The following is a 26644-nucleotide window of genomic DNA, read 5'->3' as shown; positions in this document are numbered from 1 at the left end:
TGCATGTATGGGCCTTCACAGTTCCCACTGTTGTGCTAAGATGTGTGGAATGTGATCCATCAGAAGCAGTACAAGTCAATCTGAGACACATTGAATTGTATAATAGTGAGAGGCTCACACGAGCCTGCAGCCAGTTTTCTGCTGTGCATTAAAAAGGGGAATGCGCTCTGCTACATAAAGGAACTTGCTGCCGCAACTTAGGAAGGATATTAACTAACAATATATCCTCTCCTACCACCCTGAACATTCCCACAAGATGTTCCCATCTTGGTGTCAGATTGGAACTATTACTGGGAGAAGTCAGTCTGTATTTGAGAAGGGCTATTACTTTGTTTGAAGAATGGTTTATTCAATAAAAGTGTCTTAGTCATGAATGGGTGTTTTTTTTTATTGTAGACCCAGTAGACGGCAGTGTGGAGTTGTCTTTACGGGGTCTGTCATGACAGCAACAGTTTCACTTTGCTGCAGTTATTTTGTACAAAGTTTTACAAAGTCTGTTTCAGTAGCACATTCAAAGCATTACACAGTACGTTTGTGGTATCAACATGACCACGTTAGAGCCAAGGCTTTACACTTTCGGGACTATAATGTATACATTTTCTTAATAACAATCACAGAAACATAACAGAGAACCCGCCTCCTTTTCCATAGACAGTACATCAATGGGAATTCTAGTCAGGCTTTCGAGGTGGCTCTGGCAAGTGAACCCAGCTGCATGTGACAAGGTTGGGGAGGAGTTCCTTCCTGTCAATCAACTTCGCATATAGGGGTGAGTGACCCTATTCCTCCAGCAGGAGTGATTGTGGGGCTTCCTTGCCCGCTTCCATTCAGCTCTGCCATCCCCAAATGGCAAATCTCCTTCAGCGCTTCTGGGAGCGGACAGGATGGAAGCTGAAGGGCTTCCCTTGGAGTAGGCTTCGCTTTGCTTTCTGCTGACCTCAATCTCTGTATTTTTAATGTTCTGTTGGGTACCTGCAGCTCCTCATTCTCCCTCTTGCAATAAGGCTTCGGGGACATCTCCCAATAAATTACAGTATTCTAAGTTTTCTTCAGAATGCGCAGAGGGCAGGGATGAAGTTCTGCTGAAGAAGCAGTGTTTGGGGATCATGTGGGGGGGGGGTGACAGAGTTTGGTGCGAAAACCAGTCACACACAGATGCACCCATCTTGCATGCTTGAGTAGAGCAACTCCAGGGCATGAGCCAAGTATCAGCAGGGTAGGGGCCACATGCAGAGCAATTCCCACGCTGAGGACAAAAACACACATAGAGGCAGCAGGAGTTCTTCAGTAATAGTTTACTGAGCTTTCAAAGCATACAGTTCTCACTGGGTCCCCAGAGAGGCACAAAACTTAGCTCCTGAGAGCAAATCCAGTTTCAGCAGTAAAAAAATACAACACACAGGATATCTACACCAGGCAGACACACCGGCAGAAGGGAGCAAGGGAGGAAAGAGGCTGGAAGGACACAGGGCAATGGAGGTGTGTTTTTCGATTCCTGTCGTCTGGGAGGGAAGTCAGCAACTCGGCATCTGCAGGGACTTCATGAAGCAAAGCTTTCTGCTGGCTGCTTCCAGGCACATCCCAAAACACACATTGTGATTCGCAGTGTATTGACATATCAATTGTTTTTCAATGGTAATCGGGATATGGTCTAGAAACCAGCATTGGATAAGATATCAATATATCGCCCAGCCCTAATCCTCACCCACCACCAGCAATCCATATTCACCCTCTCCCCTTCTCTATCAAAAGGTAAGGTAAAGGTAAAGGGACCCCTGACCATTAGGTCCAGCCGTGACCAACTCTGGGGTTGCGGCGCTCATCTCGCTTTACTGGCCGAGGGAGCCGGCGTACAGCTTCTGGGTCATGTGGCCAGCATGACTAAGCCGCTTCTGGCGAACCAGAACAGCACACGGAAACACCGTTTACCTTCCCGCCTGAGTGGTACCTATTTATCTACTTGCATTTTGGCATGCTTTCGAACTGCTAGGTCAGCAGGAGCAAGGACTGAGTAATGGGAGATCACCCTGTCGCGGGGATTCAAACCACGGACCTATGGTTTAACCCACAGCGCCACCCGCGTCCCTGTCAAAAGGTACTTTATATCAAAAATTATTCTCACTATTGTGAGACATTACCTTCATTTAAAAAAATACAGCACACAGGTACACACACCAGCTGAAGGGAGCAAGGGAGGCAAGGGGCTGGAACGACACAGGGCAATGTGTTTTGTCAGGGAATAGTCTGAAGCCGAATATTGGGGAATCAATTCTCAAGTAGATTAGCTTTCCTCAGAAGAGGAGGGAGAGAAACGGCCCCCCTCATTTCCAGTGGACTCAGAAGCAGGGAGAGACACAGACACAGTGAAGATTAGACAGGAGTTACCTAGTACAAGATAATGACAACACTCATCTGGGCCCTGAAGCCGGAAGCCGGATTTCCTCTGAGTTCATTGCTGTGAAGAAGAGGGGACTCTGAGAGGAACATGCCCCACACTCCATACATCTAAATGGGTTCTCCCATCTGAGACTCTCTTGATGTTTCTTAAACACTCCATTATAACTAAAGCACTTTCTGTAATCCATTTAAACTGCTTCTCGGCTTTGAGTTTGTTGATGGTTTGTCGAGTTTCAACTCTTAAAGTTCTTCCTGTCCATGAGTCTGTTGATGTAGGACTTCCACTAGGACTGAACCTTTATTGCCTTTCCTGACATTTATATGGTTTGTCTCTTGGGTGAGTTTGTTGACGTAAATTAAGGGTTCCACTCTGACTGAAGCTCCTTCCACACGCCATAGATTTAAATGGTTTCTCCCATGTGTATCTGCTGATGTTTTCTAAGATTTCCACTTTGAATGAAACTTTTCCCACACTCCAGGCATTCAAATGGTTGCTCCCCCATGTGAGTCAGTTGATGTCTTCTAAGGTCTCCATTATGATGAAAGCTCTTTCCGCACTCCATACATTTAAAAGGTTTCTCCCCTGTGTGAGTCTGTAGATGACTACTGAGGTGTCCACTCTGACTGAAGCTCTTTCCGCACTCCATACATTTAAATGGTTTCTCCCCTGTGTGAGTCCGTTGGTGTGTTCTAAGGGATGCATTGAAATTAAAGCTCTTTCCACACTCCATGCATTTAAAAAGTTTTTCACCCGTGTGAGTCAGTTGATGTCTTCTAAGGTTTCCATTTTGATGAAAGCTCTTTCCGCACTCCATACATTTAAAAGGTTTCTCCCCTGTGTGAGTCTGTAGATGAATACTGAGGTGTCCACTCTGACTGAAGCTCTTTCTGCACTCCATACATTTAAATGGTTTCTCCCCTGTGTGAGTCCGTTGGTGTGTTCTAAGGCATGCATTGAAATTAAAGCTCTTTCCACACTCCATGCATTTAAAAGGTTTTTCACCCGTGTGAGTCCGTTGATGTGTTCTAAGTTTTCCTTTATCACTAAAGCTCTTTCCACACTCCATACATACATATGGTTTCTCCTCTGTGTGAGTCTGTTGATGTGTTCTAAGGTTTCCATTGAATCTGAAGCTCTTTCCGCACTCCGTACATTTAAATGGTTTTCCCCCTGTGTGAGTTTGTAGATGAATACTGAGGTGTCCACTCTGACTGAAGCTCTTTCCGCACTCCATACATTTAAATGGTTTCTCCCCTGTGTGAGTCCGTTGATGTGTTCTAAGGCTTCCATTATGACTGAAGCACTTTCCGCACTCCAGGCAGTTAAATGGTTTCTCCCCCATGTGAGTCCGTTGATGTATATTGAGATGTGCCCTCTGACTGAAGAGCTTTCCACACTCCATACATTCATATGGTTTTTCCCCTGTGTGAGTCCATTGATGTCTTCTAAGGTCTCCATTCTTACTGAAACTCTTTCCGCACTCCAGGCATTTAAAAGGTTTCTCCCCTGTGTGAGTCCACTGATGATGTCTAAGGGATACATTGTGACTGAAGCTCTTTCCGCACACCATACATTTAAATGGTTTCTCCCCTGTGTGAGTCCGTTGATGTATTCTAAGTTTTCCATTTTCACTAAAGCTCTTTCCGCACTCCATGCATTTAAAAGGTTTTTCACCCGTGTGAGTCCGTTGATGTCTTCTAAGGCCTCCATTGTTACTGAAGCTCTTTCCACACTCCATACATTTAAATGGTTTTTCCCCTGTGTGAGTTCGTTGATGTCTTCGAAGCTTTTTATTATCACTAAAGCTCTTTCCGCACTCCATGCATTTAAAAGGTTTTTCACCCGTGTGAGTCCGTTGATGTCTTCTAAGGTCTCCATTGTTACTGAAGCTCTTTACACACTCCATACATTTATATGGCTTCTCCCCTGTGTGAGTTTGTAGATGAATATTGAGGTGGCCACTCTGACTGAAGCTCTTTCCGCACTCCATACATTTAAATGGTTTCTCCCCTGTGTGAGTCCGTTGATGTGTTCTAAGGGATGCATTGAAACTGAAGCTCTTTCCGCACTCCATACATTTATATGGTTTCTCCCCTGTGTGAGTTTGTAGATGAATATTGAAGTGTACATTCTGACTGAAGCTCTTTCCACACTCTATGCATTTAAAAGGTTTTTCACCCGTGTGAGTTCGTTTGTGCCGTTTAAGGTGTCCACTCTGACTGAAGCTCTTTCCGCACTCCATGCATTTATATGGTTTCTCCCCTGTGTGAGTCCGTTGATGTATTCTAAGTTTTCCATTTTCACTAAAGCTCTTTCCGCACTCCATGCATTTAAAAGGTTTTTCACCCGTGTGAGTCCGTTTGTGCCGTTTAAGGTGTCCACTCTGACTGAAGCTCTTTCCGCACTTCATAAATTTAAATGGTTTTTCCTGTTGGAGGTCGTTGATTTGAGCTATGTATGCTCATTCAGTGAAGCATATTCCACATTTGACACATTTCAATTTCTCTTCCGAATTAAGCTGAATGTGCCCGATGCCCTGAAGTTTTGACTGTCTTCTCCTTCACCTTCTTCAGAGTGGGAAGAAAGGAAATCCTGTTTGGGATTCAAGGAAGAGAACAAAGGAAAAGAGAGCACATCAGATGCCATTAGACCACCTCATATTTCAACAGATCCTACATTTCCACGCATCCTACCCTTGTTCCAAATTTTTAGGAAATGAAAATGCAATGTCATCAAATGATAGTAATGCATCAACAACCTTTCATAATCCTCAATCAGCAGGATAAAGCAGCATGATCTTGGAATACAGACTTTTCAAACCAATTGTTTCCTCACAGGGAAGGCAGCTGCACTCTGTCCATGAAAAGGCCCTCTGTTTCTCTGGTTCATTGTTCCTTTGGACATTTCCCATCCTCTGCATCATAATCCTCCATCCACCTCTGTCTCTTAATGAATCACCTGCACAGTCCCATTGGCCTCAGGAGATCCATACGGACTATTATGTGAGACCTAGGTCTATGTCTTTTCCAGGAACTGAATAATAAAGGCAAATAGATAACTGTACTTAATGGAAACTTCATCCTTGAATATGTAGTATTGATTCATTAACAGCCTGAAGTTATGTTGTTTCTTGAGAAATAAATTTATTCCTGATCTGTCTTAAATATCATAATTATAAGATGGCTTGGGGTGTTAAGGTAGTACCTTTGGTGGGTGACATGTAGTCCACCTTGTGGGGTAATTTTTCCACCATTGGTCCCCACCCTGCACTCAGCTCTCACCTTTGGCTTCCAGAAGCTGTCAGCATGCAACAGAGGCAGCGATCCAAGCAACGGCTTCAACGGGCCGGCTAAACCAGGTGAGGATACCTGATGGGTCTCAAACGCTTGGTGGGTTGGGGAATTCTGCTGCAGGTGAAGGCAGACCCTGGTGGATGGAGAGGATGAGAACAACAGTGAATCCCACAGTCAAAAAGGCAGATTCTGCCCATGCTGCAGAGGAAAGTGAAGGGCAGATGTGAGAAAGCTTCTGCCACCATTATCCTTCCAATTGGGATTCAGGCCTCATCATGGGACGGAAACTGCGCTGGTTTCGCTGCTTGATGATCTCCAATGGGCTAGAGACCAAGGGGAAAGCTCTTTCCTGGTTCTGCTGGATCTCTCAGCGGCTTTGGAGATCTTTGACCATGGTATCCTTCTGGACCCTCTAGGGGAGCTGGGAGCTGGGGGCACAGCTGTGCAGTGGTTCCCCTCCTTCCTCCTGGGCTATGTCCAGAAAGTGGTGTTGGGGGATGAGTGTTCAGACCTCTGGGCTATCACTTGTGGGGTTCCTGAGGGCTCCGTACTCTCCCCCATGTTTTTTAATATCTATATGAAGTTGCTGGGAGAGATCATCAGGGGGTTTGGGTTGGGTGTTCCCCAGTATGTGGATGATACCAAGCTCTACCTCTCTTTTAAATTGGAACCAGTGAAGGTATTGTATGAGTGTCTGGAGGCAGTTGAAGGATGGATGGCAGCTAACAGATTGAGGTTGAATATTGATAAGACAGAAATACTGTCTCAGGGGAAAGGTGGCAGGCAGGTGTGGGAGACTCCCTAGACCTGATGAAGGGAACTGTGCCCCAAAAGGACCAGGTGCACAACCTGAGGGGTCATTTTGGACTCTCAGCTGTCAATGAAGGGGCAGGTCAATTCTGTGTCCAGGGCAGTTGTCTGCCAGCTCCATCTGGTACGCCGGCTGCGACCCTCCATGCCTGGAGACTGTCTCCCCAGAGTGGTGCATGCTCTGCTGATCTCCCGCTTGAACTACTGCCATGCGCTACATGGGGCCATCTTTGAAGGTGACTCATAAACTGCAACTAAGCCAGAATGTGGCAGCTAGACAACAGAATGGGAGCAGCCACTGAGACAACATAACACCAGTCCGAAAGGATCTTCACTGATTTCCAGTACATTTCTGAGCACGATTCACATTGTTGGTGCTGACCTTTAAATTGCCAAGGTTGCATTTTTCAGGCATAGATTCCTGTTTTGCCTTCAGTCACAAACTTATTTGCTGAAGGAATTTTTGGCTGTCTCTGAGCTTTTTTTCCTACTCTGCTAATTGTATGTCGGACTTGCTGTGGAAATCATTATGGAGGAGCAAGATCATTGACCTAAAGCCCTACAGCCTCACTCTCTGTAGGCCTGAAGGAGCGTCTCCAACCCCATCGCTCAGTCTGTACACTGAGGTCCTCCTTCGAGGGTCTTCTGCTGGTTCAACCCCCCCACACCCCGTGAGAAGCAAAATTACAGAGAAGCAGGCAGAGGGCAAGGAAATGGGCAACTATCTGACATTTAGGTGACAGCTGAAGGCAGCCCTGTATTGGGAGGGTTTGAATGTCTGATGTTTTACTGTCTTTTATATGTACTGTGAGCTGCCCAGAGTGGCTGGGGAAACCCAGCCAGTTAGGCAAGGTAGAAATACTACAATCATTCTTATTATATTGTTGTTGTTGTTTTGTAGTTATTTTGGAATTCGTACTGCAATATCAGTTCATGAAATGTTATGGGTGGAGAAAATCACAGGGATGCCATAAACGCTAATCCCACCCACAAACTCTCATTCACACAGTCTGTAAATTAGGGGAGGTCACACACCTCACTGGTGCTAATACTGGCTGTCATTGGCCTGTATAGGCACACCTTGTATGAAGAGCCTCCAGCCAGAGGCACTGTCTATCATGAAAATGGGTCCTTTGACTGGGAAGAATCTCAGCTTGTCAGTCATTCTGACACGGCCTACAAAGAATAAGAGGAACAGAAATGCTTTTGGGGTGCACCTTCTATATCAAGCCTGAGAGCCATTCCATGGACTCTGCACCCCTGTTTCTGATGACAGGTGTACATTATCCTCATCCTCAATGAAGCAGGCAGTGGAAAAGACATTAAAGATGGAAGCCTGAGAGAGAGGAAAAGGTTTCTGGCTGCTTCCTGGGTGGGATTGCGGAAACCAAGACCCGCTTCTGAGAAGACCCTCCCCTCCCCTCTTCCTCTCCGGATTTGAACCCCAGCGACTGGGCAGTGCAGGGGTTTCTGGGGACGTGAAGAGGATGCAGCTTGCAGGAAGGAAGCCACACGGGGGTCTCTATCCAGGCGTCCCTCGAGCCCGTTAACCCTTTCATGACCCGCCTTTCTCCGTGCTGATCCCACAGGGACCCAGGGATCCCTGTATGGGGAAAACGGGACAAAGGGGCCCTCATGGGACCCCTCGGTGGTCGCCCCATGTCCGCCGCTGCCAAGGCGCAGCACGGGTGAGGGATCTAGGCCAGTCCGACGGGACCCACGAAAGGCGCTCTGGGGAGCTTGCGGGGGTCTCTGGGTCCTTTTCTGTTCCCCTCCCCCGCGACTCCTTTACCTCTTTGTCCTCGCTCCAGATTCTCCTTTCCTTCCTGCAACATCCACCGGGGGGGGCGCCTGCTGCCCCTCCTCCCCTTTCCGAAAGCGCGCGCCGCTAGATCAAAGGCGCAGAGCAGCAATCCGGCGCAGAAGCTCCACTTCCGGGAGAAGCAGGCAGGTTGGGAGGGGGGCTCTCCCCCCCTATTCCCGGAACAGAGGTCAGATGGCGAGGAGGAGGAGCAACATATTGGGAGGGGATTTGGGGTTGTGGGGGCGGGGTGAGGGAAGGATGTGGCGGGAGGGGAGGGGAGGAATTGGGGGGAGGGAGAGGAAGGTTTCCCTCCTCCCCTCTTCCATCTGTGGATCAGGAGAGCGGGGGAGGGGTTGATCCCACAAACTAATTACAAAGTGGGTCCCCCCCCCCCATGTTTATACTGTAAAATCCTTCCGTCGCCCACACCACGCCACGAGCCGTGCGTCCGTGCTTTAGGTATTGGTTCTCTTCAAACCAGGAAGGGGGACAGTTATACGACTCCCCAAAACCCCAAGTCCCCACCACATCCTCGGACTAAGGCCAGGACAATGACCGTTGACACAGGCACCTTCCATGCACAACAGCAGAGAGGCTCAGAGAAGCAGCCTATACAATTGTAGCAAGAAGCGGATACCATGAATCGGACTTTTTCCTCCGACTCTCCAATACTGTATAGAAAACTGTAGAAACGTCAAATAATCGTCAAGTCAACGGTTTGACGGATTTCCTGGGTTCCAACGCCTAATGACTCCTCTGGAATTCGGGGATCCAATTCATAATCCACATTCCCTTAGGAGGCAGGAGGCGATCAAGGTTAGCACATGGCCCGGACAGAAATCCATCGGGATGGCAGATTGAATCTTGATACTTTCGAAGGAGAATCGCAGGAAAGGCTTGCAGCTAAGGGATGTGTAAATACTATTATGGTTCTTTGGGGAAGAGGGTAGTTAAAAGGTGTGGGAAACTGGGGTTCTTGACAGGGCTGGGTGACGGGCTCATGTTTCTGAATGCCAAAGACTCCTACTTTGTGACAAATCTTTGATGCATCAAAGAAAATGTATTGGGAAATGTATTGTGGGAAATGGGGAGAGGTCTTAAAAATCGACAACGAGCACAACGAGCCTGTCTAGGAAACAGTCGGTCTCCCAACAGTCAGAGAAACTAACAGAGACCAAGCAAAGTAATGCTGGATCAAAGCGGCTGCTATGCCTGATCTTTTATTAAGGTAAGAAAGGCAAAGGACTCCTGGATGGTTAACTCCAGTCAAAGATGACTATGGGGTTGCAGTTCTCATCTCGCTTTCAGGCTGAAGGAACTGGCGTTTGTCCACAGACATCTTCCTTGTCATGTGGCCTGCAGGACTAAAACGCTTCTGGTGCATGACAGAAACCAGAGCGCACAGAAACACCGTTTACCTTCCTGCCACCTATTTATCTACTTGCACTGGTGTGCTTTCAGACTGCTAGGTTGGCAGGAATCATAGAATCATAGAGTTGGAAGAGACCACAAGGGCCATCGAGTCCAAGCCCCTGCCTAGCAGAAACACCTTCAGAGCACTCCTGACATATGGTTGTCAAGCCTCTGCTTAAAGACCTCCAAAGAAGGAGACTCCACCAGACTCCTTGGCAGCAAATTCCACTGTCGAACAGCTCTTACTGTCAGGAAGTTCTTCCTAATGTTTAGGTGGAATCTTCTTTCTTGTAGTTTGGATCCATTGCTCCGTGTCCGTTTCTCTGGAGCAGCAGAAAACAACCTTTCTCCCTCCTCTATGTGACATCCTTTTATATATTTGAACATGGCTATCATATCACCCCTTAACCTCCTCTTCTCCAGGCTAAACATGCCCAGCTCCCTTAGCCGTTCCTCATAAGGCATTGTTTCCAGGCGTTTGACCATTTTGGTTGTCCTCCTCTGGACACGTTCCAGTTTGTCAGTGTCCTTCTTGAACTGTGGTGCCCAGAACTGGACACAGTACTCCAGGTCAGGTCTGACCAGAGCAGAATACAGTGGCACTATTACTTCCCTTGATCTAGATGCTATACTCCTATTGATGCAGCCCAGAATTGCATTGGCTTTTTTAGCTGCCGCGTCACACTCTTGGCTCATGTCAAGTTTGTGGTCAACCAAGACTCCTAGATACTTTTCACATGTACTGCTCTCAAGCCAGGTGTCACCCATCGTGTATTTGTGCCTCTCATTTTTTTTTTTTGCCCAAGTGCAATACTTTACATTTCTCCCTGTTAAAATTCATCTTGTTTGTTTTGGCCCAGTTCTCTAATCTGTCAAGGTCGTTTTGAAGTGTGTTAGCCACCCCTCCCAGTTTGGTGTCATCTGCAAATTTGATCAGGATGCCCTTGAGTCCATCATCCAAGTCGTTGATAAAGATGTTGAATAAGACCGGGCCCAAGACAGAACCCTGTGGCACCCCACTAGTCACTCTTCTCCAGGATGAAGAGGAATCATTGATGAGCTGGAGGAGCTGGAGCAGAGCAACGGGAGCTCACCCCGTCGCGGGAATTCAAACTGCCAACCTTCCGATCAGCAAGACCATGAGGCTCTGTGGTTTAGACCACAGCGCCACCCACATCCCCCCTGATCTTTTATTAATAGACCTTCTGCAGCAGGGTCTGAAGCCACTCACGCAGGAGCAAGGTGGGAACTCTGAAGAAAAGAAAGACCATACTTTTATAAATTTCAAAAAAGGTTGTCCACCCCACCTTTTCCCACCCTTGTAGATCTGTCATGGGGGACGTCAGGGAGGAGGTGCCGCAGTGTGAGGTTACAGGTGAGGATCGTTTGTGAAGTGGATGGTGATGGTGACATTATTCATGTGTTTGCAAAGTACCTGGTGCTGGGGCCTGGGCTGCACCCATTCTGTTAATGGCTGTCCCTTTTGTGATGCTGCAGGAATGGACAGAGGAAACAGCATTGGAAGCAACAAGCAGTGCATGTATGGGCCTTCACAGTTCCCACTGTTGTGCTAAGATGTGTGGAATGTGATCCATCAGAAGCAGTACAAGTCAATCTGAGACAGATTGAATTGTATAATAGTGAGAGGCTCACACGAGCCTGCAGCCAGTTATCTGCTGTGCATGTAAAAAGGGGAATGCGCTCTGCTACATAAAGGAACTTGCTGTCGCAACTTAGGAAGGATATTAACTAACAATATATCCTCTCCTGCCACCCTGAACATTCCCACAAGATGTTCCCATCTTGGTGTCAGATTGGAGCTATTACTGGGAGAAGTCAGTCTTTATTTGAGAAGGGCTGTTACTTTGTTTGAAGAATGGTTTATTCAATAAAAGTGTCTTAGTCATGAATGGGTGTGTTTTTTTATTGTAGACCCAGTAGACGGCAGTGTGGAGTTGTCTTTACTGGGTCTGTCATGACAGCAACAGTTTCACTTTGCTGCAGTTATTTTGTACAAAGTTTTACAAAGTCTGTTTCAGTAGCACATTCAAAGCATTACACAGTACGTTTGTGGTATCAGCATGACCACGTTAGAGCCAAGGCTTTACACTTTCGGGACTATAATGTATACATTTTCTTAATAACAATCACAGAAACATAACAGAGAACCCACCTCCTTTTCCATAGACAGTACATCAATGGGAATTCGAGTCAGGCTTTCGAGGTGGCTCTGGCAAGTGAGCCCAGCTGCATGTGACAAGGGTGGGGAGGAGTTCCTTCCTGTCAATCAGCTTTGCGTTTGGGGTGAGTGACCCTATTCCTCTGGCAGGAGCGATTGTGGGGCTTCCTTGCCCGCTTCCATTCAGCTCTGCCATCCCCAAATGGCAAATCTCCTTCAGCGCTTCTGGGAGCGGACAGGCTGGAAGCTGAAGGAGTAGGCTTCGCTTCGCTGTCTGTTGACCTCAATCTCTGTATTTTTAATGTTCTGTTGGGTACCTGCAGCTCCTCATTCTCCCTCTTGCAATAAGGCTTGGGGGACATCTCCCAATATTAGAATATTACAGTATTCTAAGTTTTCTTCAGAATGCGCAGAGGGCAGGGATGAAGTTCTGGTGAAGAAGCAGTGTTTGGGGATCATGCAGTGGTGCGGGTGACAGAGTTTGGTGCATAAACCAGTCACACACAGATGCACCCGTCTTGCATGCTTGAGTAGAGCAACTCCAGGGCATGAGCCAAGTAGCAGCAGGGTAGGGGCCACATGCAGAGCAATTCCCACGCTGAGGACAAAAACACACATAGAGGCAGCAGGAGTTCTTCAGTAATAGTTTACTGAGCTTTCAAAGCATACAGTTCTCACTGGGTCCCCAGAGAGGCACGAATCTTAGCTCCTGAGAGCAAATCCAGTTTCAGCAGTAAAAAAATACAGCACAGAGAATATCTAAGTCAGGCACACAAACCGGCAGAAGGGAGCAAGGGAGGAAAGAGGCTGGAAGGACACAAGGCAATGGAGGTGTGTTTTTTGATTCCTGTCGTCTGGGAGGGAAGTCAGGAACTCGGCATCTGCAGGGACTTCACGAAGCAAAGGTTTCCTCCGGCTGCTTCCAGGCACATCCCAAAACACACACTGTGATTCGCAGTGTATTGACATATCAATTGTTTTTCAAAGGTAATCGGGATATGGTCTAGAAACCAGCATTGGATAAGATATCAATATATCGCCCAGCCCTAATCCTCACCCACCACCAGCAATCCATATTCACCCTCTCCCCTTCTCTATCAAAAGGTAAGGTAAAGGTAAAGGGACACCTGACCATTAGGTCCAGTCGTGACCAACTCTGGGGTTGCGGCGCTCATCTCGCTTTACTGGCCGAGGGAGCCGGCGTACAGCTTCTGGGTCATGTGGCCAGCATGACTAAGCCGCTTCTGGTGAACCAGAACAGCACACGGAAACACCGTTTACCTTCCCGCCTGAGCGGTACCTATTTATCTACTTGTACTTTGGCATGCTTTCGAACTGCTAGGTCAGCAGGAGCAAGGACTGAGTAATGGGAGATCACCCTGTCGCGGGGATTCAAACCACGGACCTATGGTTTAACCCACAGTGCCACCCGCATCCCTGTCAAAAGGTACTTTATATCAAAAATTATTCTCACTATTGTGAGACATTACCTTCATTTAAAAAAATACAGCACACAGGTACACACACCAGCAGAAGGGAGCAAGGGAGGCAAGGGGCTGGAACGAAACAGGGCAATGTGTTTTGTCAGGGAATGGTCTGAAGCCGAATATTGGGGAATCAATTCTCAAGTAGATTAGCTTTCCTCAGAAGAGGAGGGAGAGAAACGGCCCCCCTCGTTTCCAGTGGACTCAGAGCAGGGAGAGACACAGACACAGTGAAGATTAGACAGGAGTTACCTAGTACAAGATAATGACAACACTCATCTGGGCCCTGAAGCCGGAAGCCGGATTTCCTCTGAGTTCATTGCTGTGAAGAAGAGGGGACTCTGAGAGGAACATGTCCCACACTCCATACATCTAAATGGGTTCTCCCATCTGAGACTCTCTTGATGTTTCTTAAACACTCCATTATAACTAAATATTTTATTAAGGATTTTCTTCTTTTACAGAAGTACGTGTAATGCCTCAATTTCCCCCCCCCATGTAACACTTTTACAAATCCGTTTCATTTGTTGAGGCATTAGGGGGAGAAGAAAAAAGAAAGGGGGGGTGGGAAGATGGATGGGGGTGGGGTCGGGTGGCGGTGTTTCTATTATGTTTAATGTATGTAGAGTTTGGGGTCAGTGTTGCTTGTGTTGTTCACTTGTGTTCCTTTGGTGGTGAGAGAGGTTGGGGTTGGCCTAGGGTGTGATTGTTTGCTTGTGATTGGCTGTGGTGATCTTTGTTTTCGTGTGTGAGTGATGTGGGTGGGTGTTTTGGATCAGGTTAGCCATATTGATTTGTATGCAGTTGGTGGATTATTGTCATTGTCTGTTGGGCTGTGTATGTGATAAAGGGGAGCCATAGGTGTCTTCTTCTGTTTGTCCCTGTGTCAATTTCAGTTTATTAGTTAATTTTTCTAGTAGGGCTGTTTCCCATACTATTTGGTACCATTGGTCCATGCTTACTCCTGACAGGTCTCTCCAGTGTCTGGCTATGCAGCTTCTGGCTGCTGAGAGTAGGTGGGTTATGAGTTCTTTGTGGTGTAAATAGGCATTGTTGTCTTGGAAGATGTTTAGTAGGGCCAGTTGTGGGGTGATGCCTATTACTTGCTTAGTTATTTTACATATTTCTTGTATGGCTGTTGTCCAGAATAGTTGGATTTTGGGACACTTCCACCACATGTGGAGGTATGTGCCTGTGGAGGTGCACCCTCTCCAGCATTTTGGTGAGGTTCCTGGGTGTATTAGCGCTAGTTTCCTTGGTGTTAGGTACCACCTGTAGGTGAGTTTCAGTGTGAGTTCTTTTCTTTTCATTGATATGGATTTAAAGGGGGGTTTAAACCACATTCTGGTCCATTGAGTGGGGTTAATTCCTTTAAGTTTCAGCTTCTCCTATCCCACTATTCCCCAGCTCTGCAACTTCAACTGCAGCACTTCATCAAAAGGCTGAATACCACACTTTAATTGATATAAAAGCCACTGAGGACTCGCCTAATCACCACCCAGAGTTACTTACTAATGATCTTCAAAGACCAGACTCTCCCGGGACTTTATATGAGGCGAGCCAAGGTAACGGGTTCGAAAGTTTTGAAAATAACTTAGTTTACTCCTACTGCGCTCCCCCCCAAGAAACTCAGAACAAAATACTTTATAGACTGTATAACCTCCGTTCTTGTCTGACAAATCTGACGAAGGACCAACCGGGACCACACAACCAAAACATATCTGATTATGGCCCAGATCAGGCTTCATACCTCTATCGTCACGAGCTGGATTTGTGGGTCGGGAAACCCTCCGTTACCCCAGGCCAATTGGTTGCTGTGGAGATGAATCCATCCTCTCAGACCTTGGAGCCGAAACGCCCCTCCTATAAACCAGCCCGCATGCAATCCATCCCAGAGGCAAACCTGGTCACTACATTAGCATGGGATAAAATGAGAGAACTAAATGAGACTGAATTGGGCTCCCCAGATAAAGTGCCCAGCATGGGTGCGCCAGGTTGCAACCCTAGCATTCCACCTTCCTCAAATGTGAGCATACTGCATACATCTTTAAACATCATTGAATTAGCATCTGAACTATCTGAACCCGCTGAAAGGGCTAATAGTAAGAACCAGAGGAACTTGGGGTGACATCCGGAATGCACCACGCATACCTCACTAGCACCCTTAAATCAAAGATCTCTCCAAACTCTATCTATTATGTCCTGGAATGTAGCTGGACTCTCATGTAAATTAGCTGATTCTGATTTTATAAATTTTCTTGAGTCTTATGATATACTACTTCTGCAGGAAACCTGGTCTCTTAAACTTTTAAATATTCCTAATTTTATTACTTATAATTTACCCGCTACTAAAATGTCAACAAAAGGTCGACCTAAAGCTGGTTTGATCTGTGGTATTAAACAGTCTGCTAACCTTAAAATTAACTATACCAGAAATATTGGACAGTATGCACAATTGTTATCATTTTCCATTGCTTACAGGGAAATTCTTCTTTTAAATATATATTTTCCTCCCATAGAGTTGGAAATTAGACCAGATGATGGTTGGAATATAGTCTCTGAAGAGCTGTATTTAATACGTAGTAAATCTCCAAATATCCCCCTCATTGTAATGGGACACATCAATGCTCGAATTGGATCAGATAATACAGCTCTCCATAAACGCTATGTCTCAAGTCTAGCTGAAGATGCCCCACTTCCATTGAGAATAGGGAGGAATTCAAAGGACATCATTATTAATAAAGCGGGAGGAAAACTTTTACAATTGGTTTTAGAATTTAATCTCTCATTTTTGAATGGCTCAATGTGGCCGGATATTCCAGGAAATTTTACCTTCAGCTCCAAAAGTGGTAGGAGCGTAATCGACTATTCTCTAGTTTCAGTTGAAATGTTAAATGAAGTTGCCTCTTTTACAGTTGTACCTTGCTCAGAGAGTGACCACTTCCCAATAGTTTTAGAGATGTACAGGAATCCTAGAAATAATATTTGTCCTCTTATTAGTATTGATAAGACTATTTATGCCAAAAGAATTTATATAAGTGATAAAAATAGGGAGGATCTATTAGCAGTATTTGAAAATAACCCAGTTACTCTCGAACCTGTGGCTAACCAAAATTTGATGCCCTTGGAGGACAATGATTGTTATTATAAGACTATCCAGGAATTATTCTCTTCTTTTTTAGACCCTCAGTTCAGCAACAAACCTTCAAATAAGTATAACTGGTTTGATAAAGATTGTATCAACTATAAGAAAGAACTTAGAACTTGTCTAAAAGAGGCCTATATTACCAACTCTCAAGATCTCTGGCAGACTTATTTTGAAATGAAAAATGCTTTTAAGAACATGCTCCTGGAAAAAAAAATCTGAGTTTGCACTAGCCAAATGGTCTAAAATTGTTACTGCATTAGAAATTAAAGATACCAAAACTTTTTGGTCACTTCTCTCAATAAAAGATATCACTGATTTCCCTAATATAAGCGATGAGGCTTGGATTTCACATTTTACTGCTGTTTTTTATGATCACCAAGTTTGTAAAAAGGAAAATTTTATATTTTCTCTGGTAAAAACTACACAATTTCAAATTACTGTTGAGGAGCTGAAAAGGATAATTTTCTCGTTTAAGCAAGGGAAATCACCTGGTATGGATGGCATTCCAATAGACCTGTTGAGATTAGATGTAGAATGGTGGGCCTCTAAACTTGTGCCGCTTTTTAATTCTATCTATCACTCAGCCCTTGTACCTAAGTCGTGGAACAACTCAATAGTGGTACCGATCTTTAAAAAAGGTGATAGGAATTGCCAAGAGAATTACAGGCCTATAAGTTTGTTACCATGCATAAGTAAAATCTATGCCAAATCTCTGCTTATTAAATTGGAAGAATGGATGCTGACAAAAGGTCTACCTGGTAAAGAGCAGGCTGGTTTTAAGGCAGGCTCGTCAACTCTTGACCACTGTCTAGTGTTAAGCCATCTTGTGGATAAATATGTCATGAGAAATAAACGAAAACTCTTTGTGGCATTTGTGGATTTAAAAAGTGCCTTTGATTCGGTCGACCGCAACAAACTATGGACTAAACTAGAACACCTTGGTATCGACCCATATCTACTTACATTGATTCAAAGTTTACATTCTAATAACCAAATATATGTTAAAGTATCAAAAGATGGTAGACTTGTAGGTCCTATTCTGAATAATCGAGGAGTTAGGCAAGGCTGCATCTTGGCCCCTACCCTATTTAATCTATTTTTATCTGACCTACCATTATTTCTTCAAAACGCAACGACTCATACTCCTTATTTAAACAATAGCCCACTCTTTTTATTACTTTATGCAGATGATGCTGTAATTATTTCACTCTCTGTTTTGGGTTTAAAAAAATTATTTAAGAGCTTCTCAAACTACTGCTCTCTCAATAATCTCAAAATTAATTACGAAAAGACAAAGATTATGCAATTCAGAAAGAGACGGAACCCAAAAGGCTGTATAATTAATGGACATCTAATACAGGAAGTTAAGCACTTCAATTATCTGGGAATCACATTCAAAAATAATATGAATTGGAATACACATATATGTGCTGCAATAGTTAAGGTCAAAGTGACAGCCCAATATATTAAATCCTATTTTTTTCCTCCAGTAGGAAACAGATTTATTCCAGCTGTATTGCAAGTGATTGACATGAAACTCTGTGCCCAACTTCTATACGGCACACCAGTGTGGATTTCAGGTAACACATTCTAACCATATTTTTACCTTTAATGCTCAATTAATCTATATCTTAACACATTTTAACCTTATTTTCCTTAATGCTCTATTAATCAATTTATACTTAATTCCTTATAACATTTCTACTGAAGCCATATAACTTCATTCCAACGTTCTTCTAACATTCATTAATTTTACAGTATTTCTATAAATATTCTTTAAACTTTTCCCAGTCTTCTTCCACCGACTCTTCTCCCTGGTCTCAGAGCTTGCCAGTCTTTTCCACCAATTCATCTAGTCCATCAACTTCATCTGCCATTATCCAGCACTTCTGTGCTTCCAGGAGACAACCATTCTGTCAGCCAGCAAAAAGCAGATGATTCACAACAAAATTTAAAGGTCTGACAGGGCAGGTCCACCTCCTTCTTTAGCATCCGTCAATATTTTAAGTTTTACTCGAGGCTTCCTGCCCTGCCAAACAACTCCAAAGACATCCCTCTGCCACCTCCTGATACAATCCATCCCATCCAAAGCTTGCTCTATTTGGAACAAAGGCAACATCCCCAACATCACTGCAACCCTCATCCCCACCACAACAACTCGGCCCAACAGTAGCAACTTCAGATTTGACCATGTTTCCCAATCCCCCTTCTCTTCAAACCAATGTCTCTTCAAACCAATGTCCTTCACATTGTCCGTTACCCTTAAATGAATTCACATTTTTGGCGGTCATACTGGCCCCCAAAAACCTCTCTTTCTCAACCGATGTTAGTCCAGTCTCTTCCTGAAGCTCTGTCAAGCTTTCCTTTCCCAATTCAGATAGGGCTCTGGTCCTCAAATTCTTCTGTTTTTCCATCATATCAGATGTCACATCGAATTGCTTCTGAATGGATGGGGCTCTTTCACACTCCAGTTGTATTGTTTTACATTCAACAGCAAGGGTTTTCTCCCTGACTTCATCCGCAGTTGCCATGTCAAAATAGATTCCTGTGTCGATCTCTGAATGGTTTCTATGTTAGCGTCCACCTATTTTAGTCCCAGATTGTCAATTTTCCTGTGAAGCTGTTCCAACGAATCATTTATTTTCACCAATACATCCACTAAGGCCTCTTCTGTCGACATTTCACCTGTTTTTTCCCTTTTCATTTACCATAACACTTGAGAAATTCAAGGTCAATCTCAAATTCTCACAGTTCTTATCTTGTAGCTGGAAAAACCCTAGCCCAGCTCTTATAAAGTAACCAATTTCAGAGACATCCACTAGAGGGAAACAATGTCCCCTTTAAGCAAAACTCATACCATCCAAAGTTAATTTCAGATTCCAGTTACTTTTTACTCCTTTTTCAAAGCAGCCGGAGACAATAGAAACAATGTATTTCTCTTCCTTCGCTAGCTGTCAAGGAACATTCTAAGTACTGTCAATGGACATTCCAAAACGTCAGTCACTGGCAGCCCATTTCCAGGGACAGAGCGGCTTTATTTTAACTCCTTTCCCTCTCTCCTGCAGGCATACTCAGTCCACAACTTCCCCCCCTTCTCCTGCCTCCAAGGGGGGTTTTATGCTCTTTAACGATAGAAATTTAGACTTTTAGAAGAGACTTTTCAAGACTTCAGCCTACAGCCTCCTTGCCTCAGTCTGTTTACAAATAGGGAAGGCGGACTTCCTGTTTTGCACCTCCCCGTTTTGATGCCAAATTAAAGTTTTAAAATCCGATTTTCCCGTCTCAGTTCTACTCACGGGTAATTACTTTAGAGTCCAATTGTCCACAGGAAAAAGTCAGCACTCTCCGGCAATAGCAATGCGGCTTCACTCTGTGAAAAAAGCAGTTGATTCAAAGCACCGCGCCGCTCACCCCACGTCACTCCGGATCCCCAAAACCGGGTTTCCCCGCGAGTAGGGGAGGTGCAAAAGGTGCCAGCCGAATCCCACGTCCACAGGCTTCTCCCGACTGTGGTTTTCAGTGGGTCTCCGCCTTCGCCGTTGCGGTGTGACCCTGATTTCCACTGAGCGGATTCCTCCCGATCAGAGGAAATCCGCTATTGCCGGAGGCGCTAACCCGGAAGTCCGAGTTCAAGGTTCTTTAGTAGTTGCAGGGCCTCAGGTATGTTGGTAGCCATGTGTTGTGTTGTATTGGTTGTTACAATGAGGCGGAAGGGGAAGCCTCATCGGTATTTGATCCCTGCTTGTTGGAGACGCTGGGTGCATGGGCGCAGGCTTTTCCTCCGGTTTAGGGTATCCTGAGATAAGTCCTGTAAGGCCAGAATGGGGGTTTCTCCATATCGAAGGTTGGTTGAGTTTCTGAGGTGGTTCCATACCTCTTCCTTCTTTTTGTAGCGTGTGAAGCATACAATGATGTCTCTTGGGGGGGGCGCTGGGTTTTGGCATAGGTTTTAGGGCTCTGTGAGCCCTCTCCAAGTCATCTGCCTCAGGTTTCAGGCTTGGGATTGTGTTTTTCAGCCAGCGTATAATTAGGTCTGCTGGGCTTTTCTCCTCTGTTTTTTCAGGAAAGTTGCGGAAGCTGATGTTACAACATCTATTGCGGGCTTCAAGGTCGGCTTGCTTAATTTTCATCTCTCTGTGTTCTGCTTCCATTTGGTTTACCAGTTCATCCAGTTTCTTGTTCACACGTGCGTTCTCCTCCCGGTATTGCTCTATTATTCTTTCTTGCATTTGGTTCTTGTTCTCTAGAGCTTCCACTTTGGAGGTTAGATTGTTGATTAGTACCTGCATGGGAGCCATTATAGCCTTCAGTGTTTCTTCTAATCGTGCTTCTAATCTTGCTTCCATTTCCCTCAGATCTCATTTCGTTAGTGGGTGGTCATCATCTTGAAGGGGAGTTACCGTCTTAGCATTGTTTGTCATCTCCCTGGTTGGTGTCATCTCAGTCTCCCTGATGGTTTTGGTTTGAGGTTGGCTTGGCGTCCTCTTGGGGTAGGGCGTGTGGTGGTTAGGAGTTGTGGCAGTGGTGATTCCTGGGTATTGTTGGGTTGCTGAGCTGATCAGGCTATGTTGGCTGGTGGCTTTTACAGAGCGTTTGGATTAGGTGGTCATTTGTGTCACTTCTAGCCTGTGTTTTAAGAACTTCTCTAGGCTTTCTGTAGTTGCCTCAGCGGTGCCGCCAAAGCGGGGGGGGGGGCAGGTAAGCAGAGATGGTTAGACTAACGGACAGACAGTTCATATAAAGGGGGGGTAGCAGGTGGAGATGCAAGAGATTAGAGGGGTGGGGCCCGGGGAAATATGTGTTTAGGAGGGGCTTGTATATACCCAAAAGGGGTACTGGGGTCCAGTTAAGGTGGAAGTTGGGGTTGGGAGTGCGCTCAGAAACAGAGACAGACAAATAGGCTATATGTAAAGGGTGGAGGGAGAAAAAGGGAAGAAGAAAGAAAGAAGAAGGAGAGAGGTGGGGGGAGAGGGGAGATTGGAGTAAAAGAGAAGAGAGAGCGAGAGAGAGAGAGAGAGAGAGAAAGAGAGTTGAAAGAGAGGAGAGATAGTACAGTAATATCAGCGGTATTAGATTGCAGCAGTAGTTTTAGCTATAGTATGAGGGGGGCAAAGTATGATACGGTGATATGAATGTGTGTATGTGTTTCCTTTAGGGGAAGGGGGGGATGGAGAGAGGGAGGAGGGAGAGAAAAGGAGAGGAGGAGGGGGAAGGGTGGGAAAAGGGAGAAGAAAAGAGAGGGGGAGAGAGGGAAGGGAGGGAGGGTGAGCTGTGGCAATGGTATGGGGGAAAGTCTTATTTTAAAAGGGGGTGGGGAGAAAGGGCTCCCCCCTCAAAAACAAACTGACAAACAGGCTAAAAAAGGGGGTGGATTTTAAAAAATAAAAGGGATAGAAAACAAAATTGGGGATGGAAAGTGAGAGGTGCGATAATAGGAAAAAAATAAGGAGGGGTGAAGAGAGAGAGAGAGGAGAGAAAAATGGGAGAGAAAAATAAAAGGGGGGAGTTGAGGGGGAGAGTATCGATAGCAATAGCAGTGATATGGAGGAAATTTTTGTTTTAAAAGAGAGTGGTGGTCGTAGCTGGGGGCGAAATGTTCCCCCCACAAGAACAAGCCAACAAATAGAAAAGAAAGGGCTTTAAAAAGAGAAAGGAAAAAACCTTGTGTGTTTTTTTAAAAATAATAATAATATTTTCCCCTAATTATTGTTATTAATTTTTGTTTGTAAAAAAGTAATTAAAAATGTACGGGTAAAAGATAAAATTGAGAATTAAAGGTAAAAAAAGGGGGGGTTGTCTTCATAGATAGATAGATAGATAGATAAAGCTTTTTATTTTTTTAAAAATGAGTAAAGTACAAAGAGGATAGGTAAAAGAAAGTGGAAAGCATGGGGCGAAGTGGCAGTCCCAGGAAACAGCCTGTGATGGTTCAGGGCTGTTTTCTGGGTACTGCCATTTTAATTCTTAAGAGGGGAGTTTGAGGTGAAAATAAAATGAGGTTTAAATTGAGGGTGTGTGTGTGTGGAAAAGTGTGTCTTTAAATAGTGTGTAGAAAAGGTACAAATAAAAATAAAAATTCAGATAAAGGGTGGCTGCAGCAGCAGTGGCCCCTCTTTTAAAAAGAAAAATGATAAAAGTAGGTATATGGGGGGAATAATAAAGATTAAAAAAAAAAACAGGGAGAGGGGGAGGAAGGGGTTAAAAAAGGATTTAAAAAAAGGAAAAAAAGAAGGGGGTAGTTTCTTCCTTTCTGCGATCTCCTTTGTCATGCGGCTTTCCTCTGTTTTCCTTGCCACTGGAGGCGTAGGCTCTGGTCGGCTCAGCCACGTGTTTTTTCGGAGCCACTTTTCCCTTCCCGTGCCCACCTACCTCTCCTCTTATTTCCCGTCGGCAGAGATGGGGGCAGCAGCGGTAAAGTTGGGGCTCCTTTTTCTTCCTTTCTTTTTCTTCTTCTTTCCCCCTTTTCTTTTTCTCCCTCTCTGCGTTAGCTCCACTGTCCTCCTGATTTTGGAGCTCCTCTCGGCTATTGGGGGGGTAGTCGGGTGCCTTTCCGGCTCAATCAAGGTCGTGGGGGGGTGTTTGCCATCCTTTGATAGACGCCCGGACACCCCTGATTCCTCTCCACTGGCAGTGCTGTTGGCAGAAGTCCTGGGAGTCCGGGAGTCGGCCAGACAGAGCCTTTTACTCTGGCTCGCTTCAGGAGCTCTTTTCTGCTGTTGCAGCCACCATGCTGCCTCGTCGGAAGTCCCCTTTCCTGACATTTATATGGTTTGTCTCTTGGGTGAGTTTGTTGACGTAAATTAAGGGTTCCACTCTGACTGAAGCTCCTTCCACACGCCATAGATTTAAATGGTTTCTCCCATGTGTGTCTGCTGATGTTTTCTAAGATATCCACTTTGACTGAAGCTCTTCCCACACTCCAGGCGTTCAAATGGTTGCTCCCCTGTGTGAGTCCGTTGATGATTTCTAAGGTTTCCATTATGATGAAAGCTCTTTCCGCTCTCCATACATTTAAATGCTTTCTCCCCTGTGTGAGTCCGTCGATGTATATTGAGGTATCCACTCTGACTGAAGATCTTTCCATACTCCATACATTCATATGGTTTCTCCCCTGTGTGAGTCCGCTTGTGTAATTTAAGGTTTCCATTCTGACTGAAGTGCTTTCCACACTCCATACATTTATATGGTTTTCCCCCTTTGTGCATCCACTGGTGTAATTTAAGGTATCCGTTATCACTAAAGCTCTTTCCACACTCCATACATTTATATGGTTTCGCCCCTGTGTGAGTCTGTAGTTGAATACTGAGATGTCCACTCTGACTAAAGCTCTTTCCGCACTCCATACATTTAAATGGTTTCTCCCCTGTGTGCGTCCATTGGTCTGTTCTAAGGGACGCATTGAAATTAAAGCTCTTTCCACACTGCGTACATTTAAATGGTTTTCCACCTGTGTGAATCCACTGGTGTGATTTAAGGTATTTATATGGTTCCTCCCCTGTGTGAGTCTGTTAATGATGTCTAAAGGGATACATTGTGACTGAAGCTCTTTCCGCACTCCATACATTTATATGGTTTCTCCCGTGTGAGTTTGTAGATGAATATTGAAGTGTCCACTCTGACTGAAGCTCTTTCCACACTCTATGCATTTAAAAGTTTTTTCACCTGTGTGAGTCCGTTTGTGCTGTTTAAGGTTTCCACTCTGACTGAAGCTCTTTCCGCACTCCATACATTTATATGGTTTCCCCCCCTGTGTGAGTCTGTTCATGTGTTCTAAGGTTTCCATTGAATCTGAAACTCTTTCCGCACTCCGTACATTTAAATTGTTTTTCCCCTGTGTGAGTTTGTAGATGAATATTCAGGTGTCCACTCTGACTGAAGCTCTTTCCGCACTCCATGCATTTAAAAGGTTTTTCACCTGTGTGAGTCCGTTGATGTCTTCTAAGGTCTCCATTCCTACTGAAGCTCTTTCCGCACTCCATACATATATATGGTTTCTCCCCTGTGTGAATCTGTTGATGATGTCTAAGGGATACATTGTGACTGAAGCTCTTTCCGCACTCTATACATTTAAAAGGTTTTTCACCCGTGTGAGTCCGTTGATGTGTTCTAAGGTCTCCATTCTTACTGAAGTTCTTTCCGCACTCCATACATTTAAAAGGTTTCTCCCCTGTGTGAGTCTGTTCATGTGTTCTAAGGTTTCCATTGAATCTGAAACTCTTTCCACACTCCGTACATTTAAATTGTTTTTCCCCTGTGTGAGTTTGTAGATGAATATTGAGGTGTCCACTCTGACTGAAGCTTTTTCCACACTCCATGCATTTAAAAGGTTTTTCACCTGTGTGAATCCGTTGATGTCTTCTAAGGTCTCCATTCCTACTGAAGCTCTTTCCGCACTCCATACATATACATGGTTTCTCCCCTGTGTGAGTCTGTTGATGTGTTCTAAGGTTTCCATTGAATCTGAACTTCTTTCCGCACTCCGTACATTTAAATGGTTTTCCCCGTGTGAGTCCGTTGATGACATCTAAGGGATACATTGTGACTGAAGCTCTTTCCACACTCTATGCATTTAAAAGGTTTTTCACCCGTGTGAGTCCGTTTGTGCCATTTAAGGTGTCCACTCTGACTGAAGCTCTTTCCGCACTCCATACATTTAAATGGTTTCTCCCCTGTGTGAGTCTGTTCATGTGTTCTAAGGTTTCCATTGAATCTGAACTTCTTTCCGCACTCCATGCATTTAAAAGGTTTTTCACCTGTGTGAGTCCGTTGATGAATTCTAAGTTTTCCATTTTCACTAAAGCTCTTTCCACACTCCATGCATTTAAAAGGTTTTTCACCCGTGTGAGTCCCTTTGTGCCCTTTAAGGTGTCCACTCTGACTGAAGCTCTTTCCGCACTCCATACATTTAAATGGTTTTTCTCCTGTGTGAGTTCGTTGGTGTGTTCTAAGGTTTCCATTATCATTAAAGCTCTTTCCGCACTCCATACATTTATATGGTTTTTCCCCTGTGTGAATCCGCTGGTGTAATTTAAGGTTTCCATTCTGACTGAAGCTTTTTCCGCACTCGATACATTTATATGGTTTCTCCCCTGTGTGAGTTTGTAGATGAATATTAAGGTGTTCACTCAGACTGAAGTTTTTTCCGCACTCCATGCATTTAAAAGGTTTTTCACCTGTGTGAATCTGTTGATGTCTTCTAAGGTCTCCATTCCTACTGAAGCTCTTTCCGCACTCCATACATATACATGGTTTCTCCCCTGTGTGAGTCTGTTGATGTGTTCTAAGGTTTCCATTGAATCTGAACTTCTTTCCGCACTCCATGCATTTAAAAGGTTTTTCACCTGTGTGAGTCCGTTGATGAATTCTAAGTTTTCCATTTTCACTAAAGCTCTTTCCACACTCCATGCATTTAAAAGGTTTTTCACCCGTGTGAGTCCCTTTGTGCCCTTTAAGGTGTCCACTCTGACTGAAGCTCTTTCCGCACTCCATACATTTAAATGGTTTTTCTCCTGTGTGAGTTCGTTGGTGTGTTCTAAGGTTTCCATTATCATTAAAGCTCTTTCCGCACTCCATACATTTATATGGTTTTTCCCCTGTGTGAATCCGCTGGTGTAATTTAAGGTTTCCATTCTGACTGAAGCTTTTTCCGCACTCGATACATTTATATGGTTTCTCCCCTGTGTGAGTTTGTAGGTGAATATTAAGGTGTTCACTCAGACTGAAGTTTTTTCCGCACTCCATGCATTTAAAAGGTTTTTCACCTGTGTGAATCTGTTGATGTTTTCTAAGGTCTCCATTCCTACTGAAGCTCTTTCCGCACTCCATACATATACATGGTTTCTCCCCTGTGTGAGTCTGTTGATGTGTTCTAAGGTTTCCACTGAATCTGAACTTCTTTCCGCACTCCATGCATTTAAAAGGTTTTTCACCTGTGTGAGTCCGTTGATGAATTCTAAGTTTTCCATTTTCACTAAAGCTCTTTCCACACTCCATGCATTTAAAAGGTTTTTCACCCGTGTGAGTCCCTTTGTGCCCTTTAAGGTGTCCACTCTGACTGAAGCTCTTTCCGCACTCCATACATTTAAATGGTTTTTCTCCTGTGTGAGTTCGTTGGT

At 44.8% G+C, this 26644-nt stretch overlaps 2 protein-coding genes across 3 annotated transcripts; both read right to left on the bottom strand.

Annotated features, from left to right (window-relative positions):
• Window positions 1–452: 452 nt before the first annotated feature.
• LOC310659077 (uncharacterized protein) lies at window positions 453–4852 on the bottom strand. 2 transcript variants are annotated; one of them, XM_083402059.1, is made up of 3 exons: window positions 4241–4852; window positions 3005–4156; window positions 453–2919 (listed from the first exon to the last, which is right to left on the bottom strand). In XM_083402059.1, the coding sequence occupies exons 1-3, from the start codon at window positions 4806–4808 to the stop codon at window positions 2906–2908; spliced, it is 1734 nt and encodes a 577-aa protein (XP_083258185.1). In that variant the 5' UTR covers window positions 4809–4852; the 3' UTR covers window positions 453–2905. The 2 variants fall into 2 exon arrangements, with proteins under 2 accessions (XP_083258185.1, XP_083258184.1); XM_083402058.1 differs by having other exon boundaries at window positions 453–4156.
• A 17962-nt stretch (window positions 4853–22814) lies between these two features.
• Window positions 22815–25381, bottom strand: LOC310659237 (uncharacterized protein). The gene is made up of 2 exons (XM_083402493.1): window positions 25283–25381; window positions 22815–23808 (listed from the first exon to the last, which is right to left on the bottom strand). The coding sequence occupies exons 1-2, from the start codon at window positions 25344–25346 to the stop codon at window positions 23375–23377; spliced, it is 498 nt and encodes a 165-aa protein (XP_083258619.1). The 5' UTR covers window positions 25347–25381; the 3' UTR covers window positions 22815–23374.
• Between the last annotated feature and the right edge of the window lie 1263 nt (window positions 25382–26644).

This window comes from Podarcis tiliguerta (genome assembly GCF_965153285.1).
Source record: "Podarcis tiliguerta genome assembly, chromosome: 10".
NCBI classification, from domain to species: Eukaryota; Metazoa; Chordata; class Lepidosauria; order Squamata; family Lacertidae; genus Podarcis; species Podarcis tiliguerta.
Note: the sequence above shows the minus strand (reverse complement) of the source record. Positions and strands in the feature narration are given on the sequence as shown.